We start from the raw sequence: 27,455 nt of genomic DNA, 5'->3' as shown, positions 1-27,455 counted from the left end.
AGGGCCGTCGCAGTGGAAAATTAATTCATTCAGAGAAAGTGCAATGAACAAAGGGAACGTAACACCAATTACCCGTTCTCGACGAATGAATGATTGCCTGTTAGTTCGCTAAACTCTCCCTTGATCTTTTTCTTCTTCGAAGCGCCCATCATTTCTGTTTCAGATGTTCTTTTAAGTCTTTTCCAGTACATTTTCAAGGAATAAACGCAATTCGAGAAGGTTGGCACAAGAACACAGTCCTAGTACCAATCGATGTTGATACCCTATTAGGTCTCTCTCCTTTTGCTGTCAATACTAATCTCGCCGTTCTTAGTCAGGGCGCCAGTAATGCTTTCGCATTCCCACACTTGAGCAGTTCCAAGTGTCTCTGCGAATTTTTTTTCCTCACGAGACAGTTGAGGTGCCCAGTGAGAAAGTCAGCCAGTTATGCGCCTTTCATTTCCTCAAAAAAAGTGGAGGGCCCGCCGCGGTGGCTCATTGGTTCGGTGGCCCAGAAAAAATTAACGCTAAGCTGTTTAATGCTAAAACATTCGCACCTTTAGGATGAAATGTGTTACGAATTGATCAATAAATCGTGTTTCTTTATTCGTGAATGCTACTTAAAGGGTACTCATGAAGTTCTCACCGATCACTTTTATGTAAAAGGCTTCAAAGATTTCCCTCCCTGCTTTTCTGGTCAACACTGCAATGCTACCGTATTTTTCCATTCAGGTATGCCTTCTGGCCCTCAGGCTCGACCTTGTGTAACTTGTGAAATTGTTTCATTGTACCTCCTTTGAGTCCCACTTTTAATTTCTTTTTTTTTCATATGCTGATTCCTTAAACAGCCTATTTGCCTGCCGCTACCTGTCTTTTCTAACTTGCCATTTTTCGCCCGCCATGTCTTTTAGATGTGTGAGTTGGTGTGTTTCACCAAGCCCGCCATTAATTGCTGGAAAAATTTCGCTTTCACAAATGTGTTTCAAATATTTCAAATGTATCTTTGTACCCCACTGTCGCATCATAAGTTTGCAGCATTGCGGCTCTATCATGTTTTTAAATACTTTATCTTAACCTGTGACAGAATTTTACATGTGCCTGCCTTGCTTCATGTCACAGACCTCTTCATTTCGTATATACGTTTTTTTTTTCAGTTCTGCTATTACCAGGTTTACTCATGTTCACGCGTAAGACTGATCTCGTGATTCGGCCCGGGCTGTGCTATTGGTGTTGTCGGCTTTCACTGTCACAACTTTACGCGTATCTTTAGTATTCCCATCGTGTAATAAAATATCAGTTTGAAGTCTACAGCGTGTCTCCTCTTGCATATTTCTGTGTCTTAGGGCGAGAGGTCGCTTCTGAAGACCAACCTGGGTATCATAAGCCCCAACAAAGACAACACTTTCGTTGTAGAAAGTGACGTTTTCGTTAAACACTGCACCATTGCGCCAGGAGTGGGATGAGGACTCCCTGGGATCTATGAATATAAAGTCGAGTGACCAATTCCGCATTCACAGGCCTTAACCACTTATCGCAATCCGAAAAACTTCCATCCGTGAACAATGGATCCGAATACTGTAATCGAAGTGCTAGCGCAGCTAATTCTCATTTGGCCTAACTACGAAAAGCGACCGTCAATGTTTTGCTTGTATATTAGAGTGTACTGCTTTCGTCCTCACATTTGTCCTTCTCGTCCATTATGTATATCACCTTATCTGTCCATACCACTGCTCCGTGGGCATCGCCAGGCTGCAAAAGCAGCTTTGTGCACCGAAATATTTTGAGGTTTCTAATAAAATAAATGCAGTTCAGTTCATTTCAATGGATCAGAGAGAAGGCAAAAGCCATCGAAACGAAGGAAAGCGTAGGGATATTGTTCACTTTGTTTTAAAATTTTCACATTGATCAATAACAAATTTTTACAGAAATCGTTTTGTTGCAGAAAATTAATTTATTAAAAACTGGATGAAAACACAACAGCATGCCACTATTGGGATCTGATCCCACAACCTATGAATTTCGCGCTTGGTGCTCTGCTAATTCAGCTACGGTGGCGGCTGTGCAGTCTCCGCCTTTCGGAGGTAGGGAAGAAACGCGGGTTAATGACATCCTAGTCGAAATCAAGAGGACGAAATGGGCTCGGGCAGCTCATGTATTGCGAAGGCAAGGTAACCGCTGGTTCTTTAGGGTAAGGGAGTGCATTCCAAGAGAAAGTAAGCGTAGAAAGGGGCTGCAGAAGGTTAGGTGGGCGGATGAGATTAAGAAGTTTGCAGGCAAAAGGTGGATGCAGCTGGCAAAGGACAGAGTTAATTGGAGAGACATGGGAGAGGCCTTTTCGCTGCAGTGGGCGTAGTAAGGCTGATGATGATGATAAAATGACCTTGAAGGTGCTCTCCAACGCCACCGCCCTACTTAGCGGATTACGTAGTACATCCTGTCTTACCGCGTGGCACACACGGGTATGACATGCAATTAAGTATCTTGCGAACATGTTTCTGTCTCCGGCGCTCTCTGGTCGCAATGTCTGGCGCCACTGTGACTAACGTGTGTGAAGAAAAACGAGGTGCGAATCTTGGACTTGCACTCAAAATGCGGTAGTCCTTCATTTTAGTGTGAAAGCACTAATCCGGAAGTTGAAGCTTGGCAAAATCAACCCGCCAACAGATCAACTAGAAAGGCCGCAGCTGGATACACCTAGTGGTGTTGTTGTTGCCTCCATGACATGGCACACGTGTTGAACTGCAGCACACTCACGCACTGTGCATTTCAGAACGTTGTCTTCATCAACTGTCATCGTTGGGCCAACTGGCTGCTCATCGTCGTCTTTTTTGTAGCACAAATCATGCTTTCGCAGTGATTCGAGTGTAGTAAACATTTCGTGTAATTTTTTTCATTTTCTTCAAAGTTGGAAATACGAAAAAATATATTTGTTGGATAATAGATTGTCTAATATTTTTTCGTCGCCATGTTCAATCCAGACATACGATCCGATTTTTCAAGATAATTGTGCTTAGTGCGGAGTATGGGCAAAACTTTTTGGCTCATTGACTACATACCAAGATTTCATATTTGAGCTGGGTTATTAAAATTGTGGAGTTGGCCTCTGAGTGTGGATAGAATAACCGGCATAATTCAAACGTTTACGCTGTCTTCAAGACATTATTACTAATTTCGACATGAAAGTAATAAATAGTTAGCATTTAATTCAAACTGCTCGGCCCCATGCCAAGAGCGGTGCTCGCGTAGTGCAGCTCTAAGCTCTCCTAAAATTGACACTTCTTACTTGTATAGGTTTGATCATAGAAGGTTGTGGCCAAGTACTACACCAGGGTGGCCAAATCCTGCTCTGGTGAGGGAGTGCGTTGTCGGTTTTGGTCACCGAGATCAGGCCGCACTCCAGGCCTGGTTATGCAATTCCATCGACACGCGGATTTTTTTTTTTTTAACCCGGTGGAGAATTGCGCGGCACCAGGATTTGAACCCCGGTCCTCTTGCACGCGAGGCGGATGTTCTACCTCTACGCCATCGCTGCTATTATTAGGGTGAATATAATAGTGCTGTGTCACTATCGAGACTCCCAGTCACGCAGCCGAAAGTGTGAATTGTGTTTCTCAGTGTGAAGTGTTTTAACTTCAGTTTTTCTCGCCGCTTTAGAAGCTGAATTACACTATACGAATATGTCATTCATAATTTACAAAGCTTCAGAAAATAAAGTAAAATTCTATTCTAAGCGTGCAAATCGTCTTGTCTACATTGTAATCGCCGATGCCTCCTCTGGCTTTCGTATCTTTTTATATCAGGAAACAACATGTCTGCAATCAAAATTATTGGGACTTTGCGAGGTCGCTTCCGCACTTTTTTAATGAAAAAAACACGCCAATCAAAGCCCGAGCCTGACGCTCGATGACGCGTTCTTGGAGGTCATGCGGTTGATCTGCCACCTGCGAGAGCATAGCGGAAGCAATGTCACACACACATAAATCTCTGCGCATAAGTGTGCACTATAATTGGGCATGCCAAGCACCCATCTCCCTCTATTTTCATCCTCTGGATCCCTTTGTATGTAAAAAGTGAGTAAAATTCAGTAAGAAACTGTTGGAAGTCAATGAGATGTAGTGCACATCCTTACCGGTTACTATGAAGAGCGCAATGATTCCTCAACATTGAACGCTTTACCATAGGGCAGCTCGTCTAGTCATTACATCTGAACGCCAGATTCAAGTAATTGTCTGGTTGGCACTTATTGGCACTATCTGAGACGTCTGGACTAACAGCTAGACAAGGTTAGCAGCTGGCTAAAGTTTAAAGGCTGTTCTATGCAATGCTAAGATAAAAAAAATTTCGAGATCATCAGACGTCTCTTGCGACAGTTCTGCGATAGCAGTTAGATTAAATCTGAATAATTAATTTATCATTTTAATCCAACGAATGCTTTTAGTCTAAGCCGAGCATTCACAAACCCAACAGAATTGTACTGAAGGTTGTTGGTGGGCACCGGTAGGTGAGGTAAGGTGTCTGGTAAACGGTTCTTTTAGAGGATAGCTGGCTTTCTGTGTTAGTGAATTCGATTTTGCCGTCGCTTCTTCTTTGCACTACTAGGTGCGCAATTAGAGGGTGCGGGGCATGTGGAGGGTAGAGGTAGGTGGAGCGGCAGTTGGTGGGGTTCTGGAGGGTAGAGATTCGTGGCTGGATGGAGAATGACGCTTCTGGGAGCTGAAGGTGGGCACTTTGAAGTGTGCTGGTGGGGTGGATCGAAGGTGCAGATTGGTGGGTGGGCATCTATTCAGCTAAGCTTGTGTCTGAGGACGCGGCGGGTGGGAGGTGTTGAAAGGCAGGCACAAGCAATTAGTTGGCTCATTGCTGACTACCTATATTGGTGAAGCTGAAGAAACAGGAGCTCAACCAAAACAAATAGTGCATGTAAAATGAGTAAGCACACGAAAAGAAACCGATTCTCAAAACAATTTTTAATGTTAAGATATCCAATCTAAGACGCTATAATAAAAACTAAAGTTCGGCAAGGCGTTCTGTAATATTTTCATTTGTCTCATCTTCTCCGTCTTTTGTTTGCATAATAATGATCCAAAAACTCATGCTAAGTCAACGTGCCTTATGATCCCACTCACATGTGATTTGCTGCTGACAGCATCCACAAATTTCAGTTCTGTCCTCACTCATCCTTTCTTTACCTGCCCTCGCGAATTCTTCCTGCCATGCAATGGGGGTTATTCAAAGCTGCTTCTAAATGAAACACAGTGGAGTTAGATTCACCACACAACAAATATCAATATTACTCTGGTCAGAGAGCGTGACTTGCCTATTTTCTTCTGGAAGTTTGCTTATGTCCAGGCGGAAGTCGATCATCACCAGCAGACATAATGTCCTGAGGGATGGCGCTGAAAAAAAAAACTATGTCGAGACGATGCATATCTTACTAGTAACCAAAGTAGTGTTACCCCATGTTAATTGGAATGGACGGACAGAGGAGCTCAGTGGGAAGAAAAAAGCGGTGGGATGGCCAGAATATTAAGGCAGATCAAAAGAAATATCCGACATCAAGGCTGCAAGCCGAAGACGCCATCATCTACTAACCACAACTAGAAATGAGATGGTAGATTTAAGGTTAAAAATGATGTCAGGTTTTACTGTAATACGTGATCAGAAAAAAATAAAGGCACAAATGTGCCAATTAAAATGTACGAAGTGAAAAGAGACAAAGGCTGCTCCTCGCTTATATTCAGGAAGCAATTGCTTTGTAATGTAAAAATTCTGTTCTCCTTTCCGTATTACTTCGATCTGTAGCCCAGTACTGTGTATACGGGCTGTATGACGTATCATTGATTCAAATTTGTTTTATATATTAAATTATCAATTAATATTTCAGGAACTTGGCAGATGGGTCGGACACAATTTTGGTTCGTTTCCATAGACAATGCACTGTTACGTCCGATCACAAGTCGCAGAGGTCGGACGCACGCTATAGTATATGTTACGGACAGTGTGGCCATCCTGAGGTCAGTAATATATATCTTATACTTGTTGACTTTTTATTGCTTGATTTTATGTTTTACTGATTAATTCATTCACCCATTACACACACAGAACTGCTGGTGAACGGAGGATAATAATGAGTGCAAAATAGCGACTTGTGGTGGCATTGAAAATTTTGAGGCGCGTTAAAAATGTACAAAATATGCAAGAAATAACGCGAATACTTACATAAAGAAATTTACGCGCTTAAGCAGGTTCAAACTGCAATTTGCGCCAAGAGCAGAGTGACCTAAACACTCACGATTCTGATGGCGTACTGCGAATAGCGAAGCTCACCTAGTGCTTTAACCAAAGGAAAGCGGATTAAGAGTTACTTCCTCTTGCAAAAATGTGCATGTTAACGAGTGCTGTGGGACACGTTGGCTCTTGTACTTTGGTGCACCCTCCTGGCGTGTCTCCCGATGCATTCGTGAGACCTTGCACGCTTGCACCCCGTAAGCCTTCGTTCCATCTCCTCATTGGGAAATGTATGCTCTGCAATGCTCACCAAATTCAAGGACATGCAGGTCTGGGTGGTCCTCAAGGGACCCGTTGTCGCTGGCTTCTCGACTTCTATCCAGGATGTTTTGCTGGCTGCACAGGCAAGATACCAGCAGTGAAATAAAAAAATCAAGAATGCGTTCGATGGGCAGGAAAGTGGAGACTTGCATGTCCGTCAGGTATCCTACATGTTTTTAAACCTATAGGGAAAGAAGAGGCCAGGGCCGACTGATGTCTGCACTTTTTATGGAACCAGAATAAAACGTGGTGAGCGCATCTCTCTAAACAGCCAAATTTAGCGGGAATCGGCGGGTATGTATGACGGTTTTTAGGTCCTGAAGCTGCTCCCGAGTTCTGCACGAGGATCACCGTGATGAGGTCCTCCGCAAATTCTGACTACAGAACGGTGGTAACGCGCACAACCATAGCTTAGAGGAGCTTTTTGGAACTTCGCTCCTGTGGGAAATAATAACCAAAGGCTAATTTCCCACCCTATGACGTTCGCACAATCACCCGAGAACCAATGATACTGCATCGCCGCGGCGGGTGTTTCACATGGGGTGTAATGCCGTCCTACCAGCGCCAAAAATTCGAATCCATATTGTTAAAAGCGATGTTGCTAAAGGGCAGCGCACGCGTATCGCTAAAGCTATGCTGCATGTGGGAAGGTGGCATAATACGCGGATATATATGGCGTTTCACCTAAGTCTTCACACAAACTCTAAAAATAGGCTTTTTAAGCTACAACAGCATTTTTTCCGCATAGCATTATCAGCGGTGTAGTACATCAAAATACAGCTAAGAAATGCTAACTAGCAGGCGCTTTTTTCGGCATAGCATTGTCGGCGATGTACTACTGCAGAATACAGCTCAGAAATGCTTACTACCGGGCCGGCTAACTAATGTAGAATAGTTAACTAATTAACTAATAATGTTAGGCTCCTTCAGTTAGTGGCGTGTAGCCCACGTTAATTAATATCGATATCAGTTTTCAGAATTTCGATAATGCGGTTACCTTCTGCGCTGTAGCCCAATAAATATTGGCTACATCGCGCCAAAATACATGCGCTTTCGAGAAGCTTCCAGGCAAAGCAACTTCTACAGTGCACGTAACTCGTCGAGATAGCCGATATTTAGTCGTCCACAGCGCCGAGGGTCACCGCATTGTTCGAAATACCAAAAACTGATATGAATGTTACTTATGGTGGGCTACACGCCACTTAACAACTAAGGAACCTGACGGTAATAGTTAAAAAGTTAAGTATTCAATATTAGCTAACCAGCCTGCTAATCAGCAACTTTTGACTACATTCTGATGTACTACACTGCTGAAAATGCTATGGAGAAAAAACCGCCTTTCTAAATCAAAAAGCCAATTTTAAAATTCTGTAAATTCTTGGATGAACACCCTGTACACGTATGCACAAAAACAGCTAGACTACGTACCTGGTGCCACCGAAAAGGAACATTCGGTCACCGACCATGCTGCAGCAGTGGCCGCGGCGGGGACAGGGTCCCTTGCGGAGCAGCTTCACCTGGCTCCATTGCGAGCGCTCTGAACAAATGTAAGCGTGAGCGCTTCATGTTTCACATAGTGCGGGTTACTAGGAAGTGAAATTGTTATCAACTCGCTTCAAGAGGCGATTAATGAAACGCGCCATAAGCCTCAATAAATGAAAATATCTACAGATTAACCTAATATAGAACACTACGATATATTTTTGTTCTTTTTTACCTAATTGTAAATGTAAATACAAAAAGAAATCACCTGGAATAACCATACTACCCAAGAACCGCTGGTTTACGGTCACCTTTGTTGTAATTAACTGAATAAGAATGGTGTTCAGCTGTTATAGTGCCAATAAATTTGGTCGAAGATGGAGCACAACAGACAGAAAGAGCAAATAATTATAGAGAGGAGCATTTAGAGATAAAATAACACTGCCGCGTATAAGAACATGGGACCCACGGCGCCAACTGTTCCTCAAAAACGAATCTTGCCGTGAACATTGCTAAAAAGTTGGCGTTGCTCCAATTATTCAAACACTAGACGAAGAACGATCGGTGACGTGGGTCTTTTTCTTGCTGAGGAAAGAATTTCCATGATGTTCCTTGAGTGAAAGCTCACCCACTTTAACGCAAAATGAGCGCGACATCTTAACACACATAGCTGTCGAGTCGACTGTGTTCACGCAGGAGGCGAAGTTTACACTTAGACATGAGAAGTATTATGATCAGAAACTCATTTCGCGAATGTTAATTTTGCGCCACAGTGAAATGATTACTTGCTGCTTCTACGAAGTAACATTTCGGGTCACTCGTCTGCGTCGGTGAAAGTGGTAGCCTTATATATAAAGTGTTTCAGCGAAGCCCTCACCAGTTTTTAAAAACAGGCTTTTAGGCACAAAACGATGGCTTTTCAGGCCACGTAATACCAGTGTTGGTGCATGTGAGCAAACGAGTTGATGATATTAAATTGTAAGCCGGTTAATTAAATTCCAACAGTTATCTTTACTATTGCAGATAGGCCTCTGCTTGGAAAATAGAGATATGTTGCTGACCATTAGTAAAAGCCATAACTCTTTTCCAAAATTTAGAAAACACGAGTTCTCTGCCCCCTGTGGTTGATCAAATTTCATCTATTTCTCTCGAAATTCGAAAGTCATGAGGCTGCATTGCCGGCTAAGCGTCGCCGATCAGTGAACTTTACTCTTGGGCACACGAGCAACGTTACCATTTTGTCCCCGCCTAGAGAGCCATGATCAGCCGAAATTGAAACCAAGAGCCTCTCTGTGCTACTCAAAAAATTTACTATAAAATTTAGTCCGCTTAAGGGAAAAACTGGGTGTCTGAGATGCGCGCAAGTACCTGGATTGTACTTGTGCATATCTCCGAAGAACGTCGCCAGGAGGCCATTGTAGCCTCCGAACACGTACATCTCGCCATTGTGGACAACTGCAGGCGAAAAAGTGCGGGAAATCATCTTTAGGTGACAGCGGAACCTTGAATATTTTATGTGTGGTACAAAAGACGCATTTAGTACACGCTGTAAATTCATGTAAGCCAACACAACTTTACCAGAGCTACTAGTGCAATGTAGACTAGAGCGAAAACACTGCGAAGTGACTGCTGATCATCGTCAATACGTATATTGGGCAAGAAAGATCATTTCTGAGGCTTCTATATTATACAGCCTTCTCTGGTTTGTGAAAGAGCAGGTTCCGCAGCATCTCAGGCGAGATCTATGACCGAGATAGAGATTTAGCGACTGATTGTTACATCTCTAAATTAGCACACAGCTCTTCGGATGTTTTTCACAACTCTTCAAAAGCGTTAGATATATCACTTAAAACCAACCTGACACGGAGAGAGCAAGTCGGGCCTTCAGGGTATCACAGCCTTTCGGTTTATCAAAGCTGTTCAACTGGACAGCATAATTTCGCCGTGAAAACACCAACAAGGTAAGTGCCGGAATCCTTTGTGAATTCGCGTGGCTCATTTACTTGTCACCTAAATTACCTTGTATACTTTTTCGTGGGTTTCGTTGCACTCGAATTAATTGCCAGCTGCCACATACAATAGCTACAAGTCACAGCGCACCATAACATTCCGCGAGGTTAGTATGTGCATTGTTGGCGACACCTACTCAGACTGTTCTCCAAAGTTCATCATTAATTTTGCTTTACCTTAACTGCCGTTTCTCGTTCACCTATCTCAGCTTTCTGAAGAAAATAGAGACATTTCGCTGTCCCATAAGGCGAGGATGCATGCTAACTTTTCCTGAGCAATAGCTACTTGCTCCATCTGTTATCCTTCATTAGCGAAGATCACCTAACTCTGGGCGGACATCTATACTTGTAATCGTCAAAAAACCAAAACTTCCCAAAGATACTGCGCGAACATGAAAAATATCATTGCCGTCTCTTCCTCCTCGCTAGAAAATCAATACTTATGAATTGTTTCCTGCGCTCGCACAAACTCTTTTCGACAGATATAAAAGATCAATAAAATGTACCGAACTTGTGCAGTGCCCCCGGCGATGTGAGTGTACGGCGCTACGCGGCACATGATAAGAGCCGTGTAAACTACAAGTGTTCATTGTGATTTCCTGTGCTTGTTGCAGAGATGCCTACACTAACCTCTGCTCAATTTGCCCAGTACATCCTACGGAGAAAGCTATCTAAGCTTTCACCAAAACATCATTGATGTTGAATGTGATACGATGTTTCATTATTTTCTGCCCTCAAGATTAATAATTGGTTTTGGGGGGAAAGGAAATGGCGCAGTATCTGTCTCATATATTGTTGGACACCTGAACCGCGCCGTAAGGGAAGGGTAAAGGAGGGAGTGAAGGAAGAAAGGAATAGAGAGGTGCCGTAGTGGAGGGCTCCGGAATAATTTCGACCACCTGGGGATCTTTAATGTGCACTGACATCGCACAGCACACGGGCGCCTTAGCGTTTTTCCCTAAGGATTGCTTATCTAAGTTCTTTGAAATAAAACGTTAGACAGCCTTACACGGCGAAAAGCCCGGGGCCACTGAACTCGAACTGCCCAACCAGCAGTGTCTTGGCTAAGCTGCATAACTCGTCCTCATATTCAAAAAAAAAAATAAACTTGCCGCCTTCCTAATCTCATTCTGAAGAAAATCTGGCAGGATTGAGAAGTTGACGTGTCCCTAAATATTCGAAAGGACCCCCCTATTTTTAAAGCAGCACCACCCCTGAATACAGATTATGGTGGATCACTGGGCATTAGCAGGTGGAATAAATCGGTTTCATGGGTGCATTATAGTATTAGTGATGGATCACGTTGGACTAAATTGCATTATTAGAGGATTAACATGGAAGATTGTGCCGGGTACGTATAATGCAACCTGTTAATCAAAGGGAAGGTACTAGAACTTAACGGACATCAGATATTCAAATTGGTGGGCTGATGACGTCACGACCCTCTCGGCAGTCAGAGAACATCGTTAAGGAGAAACGGGAAGGTTTTTCCCAGTCTTAATAACGCAACATCATCTCCTTCGCGGAACATCAACAGGTCTTAGGAAACAAAGATATTTCGGAAGCATCATGGTGTATTTGTCAAGGATATCAATCATAGTGACGTTGCAGTTCTCTGAACCTAAAGATAAAAGATTTTCCATCTGTTGTCAGAAATCTGACTGAGCGAAGTGCAAAATAGTCTTGCGATTTTCGTATTCTTTACATTCAGCAGCTTTTGTTCTTAAGTGGTGCTTAGGGCCCAGTCAGGCGGATTGATTTTCGCCTTTTGCCCTCTGCACCAAGACACTGTGTTGTCTAAATTTCTTGAATAAAAAAAAGCGTGTTTTACGTTTTCTTTTTCTCAAAATCTTTTCTTTCGCACAGAGTGTGCCAGCAATTCAATTTCAAATAGATTTTTGTCTATTTTTCAAAGCTAAATACTATTTGTAATCTCAGCTTGCGTAATGAAATTCCTGCTGTATTTTGCTCCGTTCATCACTTTCTCGGTGTAAGCGGGAGCCATGCTTTGGATGAAAAATTATTTGATAAATCCGAACGAATTTTATGCGATAGGTGTGCTTCCAGCGTGTCTAATCCGAAAAGCAGTACTGTCTAGCTGCGATCGTCAGTAAAATTCAGGGGGTCACATTGTGGACCTAAAGTGCGGGGAGGCGGAAGCATTTAGCGCAGTGTTGCTGCTTGTGTCACTGTTGTGTGGTTAAGATGTTGATTAAGAACACAATTGTTTGTGAATCCTAAATGCTGGAGACACTGGAGGGCGTTTGGGAGGCATCCGTCTGTTTCGAAGCCTTTCCGAAAACACTCTCTAGCGTCCTTACGATAGACATGCATCAGTGTGGGCAGTGAAAAAGAAACAAAAATAATGCTGCTCAGCCCGCACCGCCTAAAGCACAATGGGCTAGACATATATTAGTGTGGGCAGAAAGAAAGAAATGAAAAATAATGTTGCCCAGCTCGCACCGCCTAAACAACGGGCTAGCATATATTAGGTTGGGGCAACCTAAAAAGATTGTAAAACAATAAACCCCTGCGGCAAGCAGCACTACATACGTGTTGGCGGCAAGTAGCGTACTTGTTAGCACGCTCGGCTGCGAAACGGAAGAATGGTGCTTCGAATCCCGCCGTGCACAAGGATTTTTTTACATATCGAGCTGACGTCATGTGATCGAGAGTTATAGTGCACCAGATTTCGCGGATGGACGAATGCGCAATAATGAGCCACTATAGGCACCCGCTTTAAAATTATGTTCCTGGTAATTTCAGTGCGTTTCTTAAACGGCAAAGAGCTGCTACTTTACGCACGGGTGACTCAGCCGCTTACAGGAGGAGTGGCTGCACCTGGCGAGCGGCGTGGATCCCCGGGTGACAGGGTGCACCCACACACCTTTCGCCGTGTCCAGGTAGGCGAGGCGGTCGCTGTATGCAAAGTCGTCGGGCAGGTGCGCGGGTGCCGCATCTGAGCCGCGCCGGCCACCCCAGACGTAGATGCAGTGGCCGATGGCCACAGCCGAGTGAAAGCTTCGCCACTCTGGAGAGGCACCCTGTCCGGAGGGAAGGTACGCACAAACAGGCCGTCATCGTCATCATCAAACTGCGGATATTTGCACTTGAAGTGGTCATCATTATCATCATCAGCCTGACTACGCCCACTGCAGGGCAAAGGCCTCTCCCATGTCACTCCAAATAACCTTGTCGTTTGCCAGCTGCGGCTACCCTATCCTCTCAAACTTCCTGGTCTTATCCGACCGCCTAACTTTCTGCCGCCTCTGCTAGGCTTGCCTTCTCATGGAATCAATTCTGTTACCCTTAAAGGTGCACTTAAGAGGAACCTGAACTCGTCTGGTTACCGCGGAAACTCAATCTACACGTTTCGAGCATTCTTAGAAATTTTGAATTATTGTCCTCTGCTCCCTAATTTAAATCGGAAGAAACATCCCATCCGCTGCTTTTTTGTTTGCATTCAACCCTGAAGATATGAGGAGTCAACCAACGCGCGCAGTAACTTTCAGGCAGTCCCGTGGCGGCTTCACTTTCGCTTTTATTTTGTTTTTTAGGTTTCCGTCAATAAAATATCTCAGTTGCAGACAACGTAACCGCAAATTAGCCACAAGTAAATAAAAATGCGCGGTTCTTTCATTTACGTATCACTCCGTCGATGGCAGAGCTGCAAGCCGCCTCGGGACTAGCTGAAAGGCATTTCACGCGCTGGCCGACTCCTCCTACCTCCAGCGTTGAGTTAAATAAAAAAAAGCGGGAGCCAGCACAGTTAATTTTATTTAAATTAGAAAAATCTACCGCACAGGACAATAATTTGGAGCTTGTAGGAATGCTCGGAATATGTAGATCGTGTTCCCGCGGTAAAAAGACCAGTCCAGATTCTTCTGTAGTGCACCTTTGAGGACAAGCGGTTATCTTGCCTTGAAGGGGTACACACAGAAAAGTTCAAAGGCGAAAAGAAACGACTGCCCGCCGCGCGGGCTCAGCGGTTGGAGCACTCCGCTACTGATCCGGAGTTCCCGGGTTCGAACCAGACCGCGGCAGCCGCGTTTCGATGGAGGCGAAACGCAAAAGGCGCCCGTGTGCTGTGCGCTGTAAGCACGCGTTAAAGATTCGCAGATGGTCGAAATTATTCCGGAGAGCTCCACTATGGCCCCACTTTTTTCCTTCACTCCCTCCTTTCTCTCTTCCTTTATGGTGCGGCTCGGGTGTCCGCCGACATATTGTAGGCAGTTGCTGCGCCATTTCCTTTCCACGAACACCAATTTTAAGTTCTATTTCAAAAAACGACGTGATTTGTTTGATGGCCGTAAGGATATAATATTTAGTCAGTTATAGTCGCAGGCATTAGCTGAGCATAATTTAATACGATTTCGAACGTTGTTCGAGCAGCCGATCCGCATTTTCAGCCCAATCAAGTGACGTCATTTGCCGCAATTGTTGTGACGTCACCCAAAGCAGAGGATGTCAACAGGAGCAAACACTTTTTCCCGGTGACGCCGACGTCACCAGAACGGGGTTAACCCAGGTTGGAAGGTCGAACGTGACGTTAAGGTGCATCACAGAGCTGGCGCTGAAGCAGCTTGAAAGTGCCGGTACAAAATATTTTAGCGCTAACTCTTCACGCTGTGCACTGGTGTTTGGAGCTCATTTTCATGTTTTTAGGCATATAGGCAGCTTTAAACGAAAAACTGTGTCGGCACCCATTTTTGTGGCTACTCGGAATTCACTCTGTTACAATAATAGTGTATTCCAATTGGCCATCAGGAGCAAGCTCTCATTTTCCGCGAAACCCATGCATGTGTTTCAATAGCCGATTTGGATTCAGATGCTGAGAGCTCGGATACTACGTTAAGAGGTATTGCGCTCCTTCTGAAATTCATGGCACAGGTTCGACTCACTTATTACAATGTTACTTAACAAAAGTAGAGACTATTTATTTACATATACCCCTAGGGCCGAAGCATTATTGAGATTATTCATTTGCACATACTTTCAGGTCCGAAGCAATATAGAGGGGATTATTTATATGTATATAGTCTGAGGGCCGAAGCATTGCTCTAAGCTATTCGTAATATGTGCTTTGACCGACCTCGTTTCATTGTGTTTGTTTCCAATAAAATATATTTTAACTCGAGTTTCTTCCTTAATTCCCAGTGCTAGATCAAAGAACGGAGCTAGAACCAAAGGTCCCTGTTACTCACCCTAGTGACCAGGAGGTGCCACTTCATGGTGTCCAGGTCGAGTACGTGCACATCCTGGGAGAGCCGCACATCATCTTCTTCGACGCCGCCAAACACGTACATGCGGCTGCCCACCACGCACGCCGAGTGGCCCTCGCGCGCTGCCGGAGTCTCGCCCAAGGTTCGGGGACGGAGCCATGTCACCGACGCTGTGCAAAGGGAATGTGAACAAATCAGTGCCATCATGAAGGGCGAAGAACTGGAGACGAGCAATTAATTGAATGCATTCGAAACTCAGACAACACATTGCCTTTACTAAGAACTGCAATTGGTGCACATCTTTAGGACCCACAACGCTATTCTTCCTTGCAATCCGGACCCTCATCTCATCGTATCGTTCTTTATCTGCAATTTGCAATGCCTGTGGTCGGAATGGTAGAAGATGCTGTGTGGCTTCAACATGGCAAATCTGCACGCGTGCTTTGAGGAACACAATAGCACAGGGCGTATAGGAAACTCACACCACCTCATAATGACATTCCACAGCACACGCCCTTGTTTGAATGTCTCTACACTGGAAATTCGAGATCCGTGGTACAATTACGATGCAACGACAATGTACTCCAAATCCGAACGCTACAACGATCGAACCGCCTTTCAGGAATAGGTGGGTCTGTCCGAGTAAGAGGCGAAATATTAGTACCTCAATTTCAGGAGAGACCTGAGTCCCCCTTCCAAACCTTCGGCGGGCTCTAGCCATCCCGACAATAAACTGAAGTGGCTGTTTCGGCTTGTTGGTCTGTTATCATGGTTAGAGAATGCAGCTTGACAAGAAAAAGGACAAACGAAGCAGTCAGTGCCTGTCATGTCAAATTTTTTGGTGGTCCTCGTTTTTGTCGCGCTACATAACCTAACCATGCCCACAATAAAGGTTCTTAAATTGTATTGGTTTACTAGTTCTACGCCTTGAACTCATGTAGTTTGAAAAAGAGAGGCCGGAGAAATAAATGCAGGTGAAAACCATCTAATGATTATCGGTCCCCTATAAGAGCGCAGTCTCGTCATCCTTTGCAGCGCTAGCTCTTATCAGCTCGGCCCTCAGTTTCACGCTGTCGTCGTCGTCATCATTCCATCTGTCACAGGTGGCAAATTAGAGAGACGGGAGAATTCCCATCTCCACTTTTACAGAAGATGGATGAAAGGTAGTGTGTGAGGTGGGAGTAAGCGGGTAGCAAAGCGGAGAGAGGGAAATGGTCTTCTCCACATTTATGGGACAGGGCGCTGAGAAAGCATGAGTGACACGAGAATAAAAAAGTGTGAGTGAAACGAGATTGAACGCGACGGGTGGCCAAGTTGCTAGGCTTTCGCCTCGCTGTGACAGGCGGCTGGTTCGAAATCTACCGCGGACAAGGATGGGTGACCCACGGGCCGCCGCCAGGCGTCATTCTTTGCTCCCACACCACAGCTGACGCACAAGTGCTATTGCAGGTGACCGTCACTTGGGCCGTTTGCTCAGCACTTCCCGGCACGTGCAGACTGCGCACAATGATGCGACACCACCTCGGCTTGCCTTGGTAATCACGGCGCAGAATCGAGACCAGACTTTAGCGCACATCTGGCAACGGCGATTGGGGACTACAACGGACACCACCGAAAGAGGACTTAAAAGCCAGCCAGCAAGCGTCCACTTCGGGCACGACACGGCATCGAGTATGCAGCGTACTCAGCTACTGCTATTGCAGGTTAGTTACGTACGGTGTGCTTCATGCTTTAGGAGTAACAACTGCTGTTTGATCGCGGTGTCGTGCCCACTTGAGTGGATTGATGTCTTAAAGCGTTCTAATTTACTTCTGCGTTCACTCTATTCTGCAATGTTTGATTTGCTCCCCTTGCTTTCTGGCGACGTTGAGACGAACCCAGGTCCAATGTCAAAAGCTGAGGCAGATGTGTTTGCCGCGGCTCTTGAGTCGATACAGAAACTAGAGGCCGCACAAGAGGCGCTCTTGACAGAATTAAAAAGCGCAAAGGACAAACAAGCTGCCACTTATAATGAACTCATCATTCTAACAGCCAAGGTTGCGGCGCTTGAGTTAGCCACTCCCTCAGGAAACGCTGCAGATTCTAGCGTGAAGGAAAAAGGAGTCAAAACTTTAAGTGATGTCTCAGATCAGCTGCATACAATAACTTCAAGATGTGAGGACGCAGAAAACAGGCTCAGACGAAGTAATTTGCTGTTTTTCGGGATAGAAGATGACCCTGATGAGGACTGGGCTACCCCTGAAAAGGAAGTAATAAAATTTTGCTCTGAAATACTGCAAACTGAAATAATCAGTTCGCAATTCGAACGCGTACATAGGCTTGGGAAATACCAAGAAGGAAAGAACAGACCTATAATAGCTAAACTAACTTTTTTTAAAGAAAAGCAACGCATCTTGTCATCTGCACACAAATTAAAAGGCTTAAAATATTCAATCGGTGAAGATTTCTCCCCAGCTACGCGACAAGCTAGAAAGAAGCTGCTTGACTTCGCCACACCTCAAAAAGTTCCTTTTAAACTGTCAGTAATCAGACTTACACGTACGACAAAAACACTGATACCGTTGTCATGTCGCAAAGATAGCTAGACATAAGCACTTGCTCACGGGCTCTTCCACAGTCAAAGCTACATATCAATGGGTATTTGTTGACACTATCTTACGCAAACATACGAAGCATCATGCCCAAGCGCGAATTAGTTTGCTCTTTGCTTGACGATAACGAATCTAAAATTCTTGTCCTTACCGAAACATGGCTAAAATCCTGACATTACTGACGACGAAATTCTTCCTGATAACCATTCTTATAATATTTACCGCAAAGATCGAACTAGAAAAAGAGGCGGGGGCGTTCTTTTTGGTGTTAGAAAGTCATTATCTTCACTTATTATCGACTCGAACTCATCTCTTGAGATTGTGTGGGTTGAAGTAATAATAAATACGACCAAACTACTGGTAGGTGCTTGCTACCGTCCACCTGACTACAGCACTTCTTTCGTTACAGAACTACGCAATAGCATAACCACGACCCTCCAGCTCTGTCCTGCGCATTCTGTTTACTTATTCGGTGATTTTAAATTTTCGCTAATAAATTGGCGTAATCTATCATCAACTTGTCGAACATCTGTGGATTTTCTTAACTTAACTTTAGATCTTAACCTGTTCCAGGTCGTTAACAAACCAACCCGCGGTACTAACATTCTAGACCTTATACTCACCAACACCCCCGAAAAAATTGAATCTAAACGGCTTTAGCGATCACGACCTTCTTCAGGTAACACTCAGTGTTCCACTACCCTTTTCAGGGGATCTCAAAGAAAATAATACATGATTTTAATAAAGCAAACTACTCTAAAATAAACGATGAACTTGAAGTATTTCTCAACCGCACGCTACTTCCTTCTTTTTATAATCACTCGGTGGAAGATAACTGGGTGTGTTTCAAGAATAAAATGTCTACTCTAATTAACAAATATATCCCGTTGATGTCGATAACAAATGACAAAACAAATTCTTGGTTTACTAATGCCCTACGTAAGCTCAGGAATAAAAAGAAACGTCGGTACAATACCACTAAACGCGTCAATAATGCTCCTTCGTGGGAAAGGTACATCCTTTGCTTAAAAACGTACTGTTCTGCCTTAGCTGCAGCTAAAAATAAATATTTCTCCACAGATTTACCTTCTCTCTTAAATTCGAATTCAAAAAAGTTTTGGCGAGTTATATCACCTGGCCGTTACTCTAACCAGATAGCCTTGCATAGCGATACAAGTACTCCCCTCCCTGACAATGTGTGCCCCTCTGCGTTTAATACGTTTTTTCATCGATTTTCAGCCGCGAGGATCATACCAATGTACCTGATGTTGCTGATTTTGACTGGCAATTCATGGAAAGTATTGAAATCTCGGTGGAGGGAATTGCATGTCTTATTAATAATTTGAAGTTTTATACTTCATCTGGTATTGACAATATTAGTTCCAAGATATTAAAAAATACCATTTCTATATCCAGTAACATTCTGTACCATATATTCAAGCAGTCTTTGTCGTCGGGACAGCTGCCCAATGACTGGAAAATGGCCAAGATCATACCCATATTTAAAACTGGGAATAAACACTCCCCGGAAAATTACCGTCCAATTTCATTGACCTGCATTTGCTGCAAGATGCTCGAACATATAATTGCTACTCATATTTATAATCACTTAGAGTCCAATAATTTTTTTTCGCCATCAACATGGTTTCAGGAAAGGATTATCATGTGAGACACAGTTACTCGAATTCACGACTGATCTGCACCTTAACATGAACAATAGCCAGCAGACCGATTGCATTTTCCTTGACTTTTCCAAAGCATTTGATCGTGTAGCTCATTGTCCCCTTATTGCTAAATTAACTGCACTTCGAATTTACTCCTTCACTCTAACATGGCTTCGTAATTTTCTTTCGAATCGTCAAAAGTTCACAGTAGTTAATAATATTGCTTCGTCTCCTACTTACGTTACTTCAGGTGTGCCTCAGGGCAATGTTTTGGGCCCTTTACTTTTCCTAATTTACATAAATGATTTGCCACTTAATGTTTCTTCTCGCTTACGTATTTTCCTGACGACTGCATTATTTACAGATCAATTAACAGTACTGACGACCTCCTGGCCCTTCAAAATGACCTTAGCCTAATTCATAGTTGGTGTAACACCTGGTTAATGGCTTTAAATGTGTCAAAAAGTCAGGTAATTTCTTTTAGTCGTCAGCTTGACAACTCACATTTTTTATACAACGTCAATAATAACGAATTGTTACAGTATCGTATAAATATTTGGGTGTTCACCTAACCGATAACCTCTCCTGGACAGACCATATTACAGCCGTTTGCGCAAAAGCTTCATGGACATTAGGTTACCTACGTCGTAATCTGAGTAATTCACATTCCCACATCCGCAAATTGGCCTATCAGACATTTGTTCGTCCTCAGCTCGAATATGCATCATCCATTTGGTCCCCACATCCTGCATACTTAATCGACATGCTTGAATCAGTCCAGAACCGAGCTGCCCGTTTCATTTCACGTAATTATAGCCATCACTCCAGCGTAACGCAAATGAAACTCGATCATTCCATACAGCCTTTAGTTCTTCGCCGTAATATCGCTCTGTTATCCTTGTTTCACAAATATGTTTATAATGCCACACAATCCAGACTACATATCCAGACCGCCTCGAACACGTCTCGTCGTTTAAATAACCACTTAAGTTTTGCGCGCATGTACGGTACGACACATGCTTTTAACTTTTCCGCACTCCCTACCGCCATTCGCATGTGGAATAATCTGCCTGATCACATTGCTTCCGAGTCAGATCGAGAAAAATTTCTTCATCTCCTACACGAGCATTGTTCATAATAGCACTTACAAATAACTTTATCTTGTTTCTTACACTTGGCAATCTGCTTCGAACTTCTTGTGATATTTGTGATGCATTGCTATCTCACTCCTGTGAATTGCTATTTTATGCTGCGTCGTGTGTTCACTTGTATGACCTGTATATATTATTGCTTTTTTGCGTCTTTTTCCCTGAATATCACTTCAAGAATTGTACTCCCTGATATGTTCATTCTTTGTGTATTTTACTTTGTAGTATTAATGCCTTACGTTAAGTTTTACTCATGTTATTTCCTTAAGTGTACCTTTGTGGCCTTTCATTACTACAGTTGTTCCTGTTTCATGTTTTTATCTTGGTAGTAATGTTGATGAGGCCTGTATTGAGGTGTTATTTTTTGTATACCACTTTAGAAGGCTCCTTACTCTGAAACCCCTATTACACAATGCCCCCATGGGGCCTGTAAGGTATTTTAAATAAATAAATAAATAAATGAAATATTCGCGCTACACACTCGTAAGCATCTAGTGATTTTTCGTCACCCATAGGACGAAACGAAATAGTTTTTCTCACACGGACCGAAGTGGGCCCTTTTCGATACTCCTGTCGAAAATTGTACTCTTGTTGTTTCGCTATTGCAGTTAGATCGCATAAGCGGGCGGCTATTGGACCGGAGGCTAACAATCAAGTGGTTTCTGAATCAGAGCAGACGCCGGCTCTATACCATGAATTAATATGAGCATGATCATTATTAGACTGACTACAACAATTTCAGGACAGTGACCTCTCTCACATCTCTCAAAATGACAGCGTCTTGTGCCAGCCTTGGCCACCTTATCGCCACAAACTTCCTCATCTCATCGGCTCGCCTAACTTTCTGACACCCCTGATTTTCTTGCCTGCTTTTGGAATCCAACCCGTTGATCTCAACGATTATCGCTAACCCTTATGCACATTACATGCCCTCCCAAAGCCCGATTCTTCGTTTTGATCTTTAGTAAGAGGTCACTAACCCTCGATTGTACGCTTCCAATACATCTACAAAATTCGTTTCTGCATAAAATAGTATGATCTCTTTAGTTAGATAACACTGGCAAACATTCACAGTAATGAAGGCATAACTCTTGTCCAGTCAGAACCGAGCGAAACTCTCACGGATGGCATGCATTTTGGGCGTACATTTGTCTTCGTTAGAAGAAAGAAAGCTGCAGGAATTCAGTCCTACTGTGTTCAGTGTAATTGCTACCGGTATTATTTGAAAAAAGCAATGACAAACTTACTTGTCTTCGGCATTTTAGGCAGTGACATGGCGCTTATTTAATACAACGAACTGCCAAATTCCGTCTGCGCACCACATAATTAGCGGAACACTTGATGACCCTTTTCAAAAGAAAGACATCCATGCATATATAGGCAACAAAAAACTTGTCTATACCCATTGAGCCCCAGGAGTGCCTTCATTCTCAAGGCCACGAGAAGCCAGTAGCCAGAATGCCGATCTGCCGTCACGCGGTCCCGAGCGTGGCTTGTCTTTCTTCAGCATGCATGCTATAAACTCGGGAGCCTAGCCTTCCACTGAACTGACCGGTGTCGAAGCGATAGAGGATGTTGCAGGCTCCGTCCTCGTTGCGTCCTCCCCACAGGTAGGCGTACTCGCCGTACGCCACCACGGTGTGGCCGGACCGCTGGAAGGGAACGCTCTCCAGGTTCCTCTGCACGGGGATCTGCGTCCACCGAAGGGAGGCTGCGACGCCGCACCAAAATGGTTTTCTTGATTGAGTGATTCGCACTATTTCCCTTTTCCCAGAGGGTGATAGGAAATTGACATTAGCGATAGCAGAATACTGTGAACAAGTGCTTAGATGGAGGCAAGTCTTTTTAATGCCTCTTATTCAGCATGACAAAATGATATCGGTTAGCCTTCTTACTTTTCGCCTCAAACAGCCTGAACGAGACCACAACGACGGCTAGCGAACAGACACGACGTTTGATCTCATTGTTAGGGCCAGTACCACCTGATTTACGGCGCCATATCAGCAGATAAGCTTCACCGTTCTCAACACAGTTCCAGCGACAAGCTGCTGCTGGATAAACTAAACGCAGAAAAGGGCACATGCAGGACACTGAACACTTTTGATTGGTCAAGAACGCTGATCTAGTACTAAACGTAGAGCGAAAGTACCCAAAAACAATTTCAACACGACATACGGGCTACTCCTCATGCAGTAGTTGATTTCTCAAGGGTGCTCCCCGTGAATTAAAAAGAAAAAGCATCTCGTTCAGTCGCTCCTTGAAGGCCACCTGACACAATTTCCTAACGTCTGCGCGTTTCTTAAAGACGCTCACGTTTATTATTCAGGCTATTATTCTCATCACCTGCCCGACTTCAAACACAATATAAATTTGCAAGCTAGGCAGCTAACACATAATAAAGCCTAAAATGACACATAAAACATATTCTCTAATAACAAGTCTCATATCAGCCACTCATATAAAATTATGGGAATGTTGAGTCCACAGGATATCAAAAATGTATAGAAATCTATATCTTGTCTGTACGGAATCCAAATAGAGTCAGCTTATTTCCATATGTGCTTCCATATAGTCCATAGCAACGCCATATGCTCCATACTGACTCCATAAAATTTCTTACGGAAACGTATATAACTATGCAACTGGTCATAATGTATCTTTCAATAGGAAAGGCAATTTGAGTATATTTTCGGTGACATATTACGCCATTAGATATCGAGACTCCCTAAAACACAGTCGCTAGACAGTGCCCTTGCCTGAGAGGAGAAGATATGCTCACATATGGCACACTTTGGTTACTCAGGGTAAGCCTGCTGGCAATTCTGACCTTAACATTCTCGCCTATCGGTGAACTGTTTCTGATGGGCATCTACATATTCACATCCCACCTCTATCTTTCATACCTTTAGAAGTAAACTGAGAGAAGTCTGCACTGACACACATAGGTGGCGAGTAAGAACTGCGAGCCTTATTTTGTCAGCCAACAGAGAAAGAAATAATCAACAGCGGAACTGTTGAGAACTCCTTTCAAAAGAGAGCCATTGTAAGCGCCCGTGCACGCTGTGACGATTCAGTGATGCAAAACTGCGCGATACCTTTGGCGCAGCGTGGGGGTGGTGCGAGAGCGTGAAAGCCATGCCCCAACTGCTGACGTTCTGATGTTGTTCTTTGGCAACGCAATTCAACCTATAGGCACGAGACCTTGGCTCCTATTGCTGTATTCATGGCTCGTGAACGCGTTGCATGAAAAGCGCGTGGGATGAGTGTACTTCTTAACACTAAATGCCTTATTTCGCTTGTTGCATGGTAGCCTTAGTTGCTTATGGGTCATTAAACACAGGACAGCAACGTTAAGTGCCTCAATGCGGAAACTCTGCATCGGCGCCCACTAGTGGACACTGCCGCCTTGATCACCTAAAGCCCCAACTCGATGCACACATCCTAGGCGTACGGCGGAGCGCCTACGCGCCCAGCGCCGCGCCGTGCCAAGCGTCGAAAAAAGTCATACACCTCCATGCTCCCTGTGCTGGGGCGTTCTCCCTCTCGAGCCGACCGAAGGAATTTCAAGCGTGAAGTAAGGGGATTTGGGGGTCGCTGAAAGGACAACTTAAACCGCGAAGAAACGTTCCAGGAACCTGGGATAGGTTCAAGCCATAAAGAAAAGAGTCCCCGAAAGCCCCCGCCGTCCTCCTATTGTTGTAAACCGGACCCCGCTTCCGACGCGCGCGCAAGCGCGCGCGCTCAGGCGCGGATATCTGACATGGACAGATATCTGCCCCTGCTCGCGCCTCCGCGCGCGTCGCGCTTTGCGCATGCGCAGACAGGATCCAGCGTACGCCCGTGCGCGTAGGCGCTCCGATGGTACGCGTAGGATGTGTCCATCGAGTTGGGGCTTAAGGTGATTGGTGAACAGTTAGGGCACTCGGCTACTGAGCCGAAGTTCCCTGGTTTGAACCCAGCCGCGGCAGGCGCTTTTCAACGGAGGCGAGACTTTCTCCCTTTCCTCAAAGTATGGTTGAGGCATCCATTGATAATTCATACAGTTACTGTGCCTTATTTCCTAAAAAAAACAGCATTTAAAAAACCGCCTTTTGCTCTGAACTGGACCTGCAGGACCAAAGAAAGTACGTTTAGACTGCACTGCATGCAGTAATTGCTGTGCCGGGGCAAAGCTAAGCTTAGAAGTGAGGGGGCCTCATATGAAACGTGTAGAGTTCGCTGAAGGTTGTTGACTACAGCGTTCTTTGGGCGCTGTAAAAAGAGCTACAAAATTTTTACTTGCGCATACCATGTTGCATCCTTTGTTTAGAAGGAACAGGCGAGATGTATAATTAGTAATATATAAGAAGCAGCTAACCAAAAAACTGGTGTTATCTGCATTTTAGAGCGAACTTCGCTATGAAGAAGACATGCTGAAAAATCAACAGTTGCATCTTATGCTTGTAGGCTTCCTAAAGAACATGGCTGCAATGGGATTTGCTGAGATAGAACTTTGTTCAAAAAGATAAAAATATACAACATACATGAAAACATGCGCTGCAGTAGCAAATGATCTTGAATTGGCCAAGTTTTTCTGCAAAGCTCCGCCCAGTGTCTCAGCAGCTAATGTCAGGGATTTAAGACACATGGCACTCCAATGTTGCAGCCCTTCCGAGACGACAAGTACCCGTGTTGAGAACATGCACGTCCATGGGCCGGCGCATCGTGTTGACCTCGTCGACGCAGTAGCCGCCAAACAAGTAGATTTCGTCGTTGACTGCGACCGCCGCGTGGTTGGTGCAGCAGGGTCCACCCTCGACACGCGCCGTCCACATCCTTGGTTCACCGCAACTTGAATATCCTGCTTCGGAAGGGACGCGAACAAATAACGCCAGGGTTAGTTGGCTATAAAAAGAAACACTATCGTACTCAGTCGTACGTACGGTTTGCTAATTTGCGCCTCTTTTCAAGACATTTTGTGGAGGTAAAATTCAAACCGCTTATGCTCTATTGTAAGCAAACATCAAGCCCGCGGTTGTAGGCGCGAAAAAAACTTTCAGCTTCGGTATGCGCGTCTCCATAAATGTAAGACTGGACGTTCCCAGTAAAGGAGGCACAAACGTTAAATTGGTCCTGTCGTGACCGGATCAACACAGAGCACGAAAGTGCACAGGCCGGCCGCGACTAGAAATGGGTCAATATAACGGTCGCCTGGTGAAGGAACAAAAATTTAGCGAAGAGAACTCGAACGACAAGCCACAGCAACCACGTAGGCCGCAGCCGTGCATTTTCAGGATTCCACAAAGTGGGCTTACAAGAACACTCAAGGCAGCGCGGGCCATCGGCAACTGATGCTAACTTTTCCAAGCTCTGCACCACAGGAACACTGCTTCACGGGGCTTGTCAACTGAGTCAAATCCACCGAGGTAACAACACGCAAGAAAGCCTATCTCCGCAAATTTACCACTATCATTTTCACGCCTGTTTGCCGCCCCGTATTCGTGTCCTCTACGCAGAAAGAAACCATTTATATCCTGGTGCTTTACATGCCCTATTCGAAGCCATTTTTTTTTCTCTCAACATTAGCCAGAGCATCATAGGTAGAAAGCATCTATCCGCATACACAGCGCCTGTGGAGCGCCAGCAGTGTAAAGATTCTGTCAGACAGCGTCTGGTGCATTGTCGTTTGGTAAGATGCATGGAAACTTTTCGTATAGGGAAAAAGTTACGTTTGAGTGTGGACTCGTCGCCAACTTACGTGATGACTGGACGCTCTCCGCGCCTACTTTGCCCGGTCTTGGGTCGTCGTGGAATTGGCTGACCACCCTGAGCAGCTCGGGTTGCGCCTTGAATCTTCTCTCGGCGTTCCGAAGCGTGCAATGTTTTTTTCTTCTTCTTCTTCACCCCAGGTATATGGCACATACCCACGCGGGGGGATTGGCCAAGGTGTAGTTGAATAAACAAAGAAGTTTCCATGGAAGATGATGACAAAAATGTAGCACCAATCGTGAATTTTGCAATGTTTTTCTTCTTCTTCTTCTCCTTCTTTGACTCAGTAAACATGGCACATACCCTCGCGGGGGAATTGGCCAAGGTGTAGTGGCATAAAAAAAGAAATTTCCATACGAGATTACGACAAAATGTTAGCACCAAGAGTGAATTTTGAAAAATGTATCAATAAAAACGACAGAAGAATAATTAAAGTTAAATAACAGACAGAAACGTGCGATGGCAGTGGAACCTTCTTCTTCATTACCTCAGTGAGGGGAGCAACAATAAACATGGCACATACCCACGCGGGGGGAATGGCCAAGGTGTAGTGGCATACGGATTCCGTTTCTTCTTCTTTGACGGCTGCCTTTAATCTACGGGCTTTTCTTCTTTACTGCCGGCCGACAGCAGACCGTAGAAAATACATTGCACTGGGTGTGTATTGGGTGAACCCATAATGCATCATCACTTATTAAAAAAAAGTATAACAATAGAGGAGCACTTATTAGAAACAAAATCATGTCTTCATACGGACGGTCAATTCAGTAAGACCTGTGGGCATCGACGAGAAAAAAAAGAAGAAATTAAAGAATCTGCTCCGTGGTGCTCCAAGATTACCCCACTGCACGAATGCAGGCTTGCAGGTCAATGTTTTGATCTCATAAGCACAGAAGGTGCAAAGCAAAGAGTGTTGTCACTGAAGACACATTTAAGCACTTAATTTCTTGGTAAACTGTTTTGAAGAATCCCCCAACATGCAGTAGATTTCAATAAGGGAGTGATTAATCGCCATAAGGGTACAAAGGAAAGCTATACAGCTTGCACAGAAACTTCTTAGCTA

At 44.4% G+C, this 27,455-nt stretch overlaps 1 protein-coding gene across 1 annotated transcript; it reads right to left on the bottom strand.

The window, feature by feature from the left end:
* Nucleotides 1–5,220: 5,220 nt before the first annotated feature.
* Nucleotides 5,221–26,445, bottom strand: LOC144135035 (kelch domain-containing protein 3-like). The gene is made up of 9 exons (XM_077667805.1): nt 26,382–26,445; nt 25,311–25,484; nt 22,197–22,355; nt 15,224–15,411; nt 12,844–13,063; nt 9,379–9,465; nt 7,957–8,065; nt 6,518–6,603; nt 5,221–5,375 (listed from the first exon to the last, which is right to left on the bottom strand). Exons 2-9 carry the CDS (start codon nt 25,456–25,458, stop codon nt 5,221–5,223), a joined length of 1,152 nt encoding a protein of 383 aa, XP_077523931.1. The 5' UTR covers nt 25,459–25,484; nt 26,382–26,445.
* Nucleotides 26,446–27,455: the final 1,010 nt, after the last annotated feature.

Source organism: Amblyomma americanum, chromosome 5 (genome assembly GCF_052857255.1).
Source record: "Amblyomma americanum isolate KBUSLIRL-KWMA chromosome 5, ASM5285725v1, whole genome shotgun sequence".
NCBI lineage: Eukaryota > Metazoa > Arthropoda > Arachnida > Ixodida > Ixodidae > Amblyomma > Amblyomma americanum.
This window is presented reverse-complemented; position numbering and strand designations above follow the sequence as displayed.

Excerpts from the sequence above, each read along its gene's own strand:
- LOC144135035 (XM_077667805.1), bottom strand. The coding sequence starts at position 25,458 with ATGTGGACGGCGCGTGTCGAGGGTGGACCCTGCTGCACCAACCACGCG. Across the intron at positions 8,066-9,378 it reads TATGCACAAGTACAATCCAG|AGCGCTCGCAATGGAGCCAG; the intron begins GTACTTGCGCGC and ends ACATTTGTTCAG. Across the intron at positions 6,604-7,956 it reads TTCCTTTTCGGTGGCACCAG|CCAGCAAAACATCCTGGATA; the intron begins GTACGTAGTCTA and ends TTGCCTGTGCAG.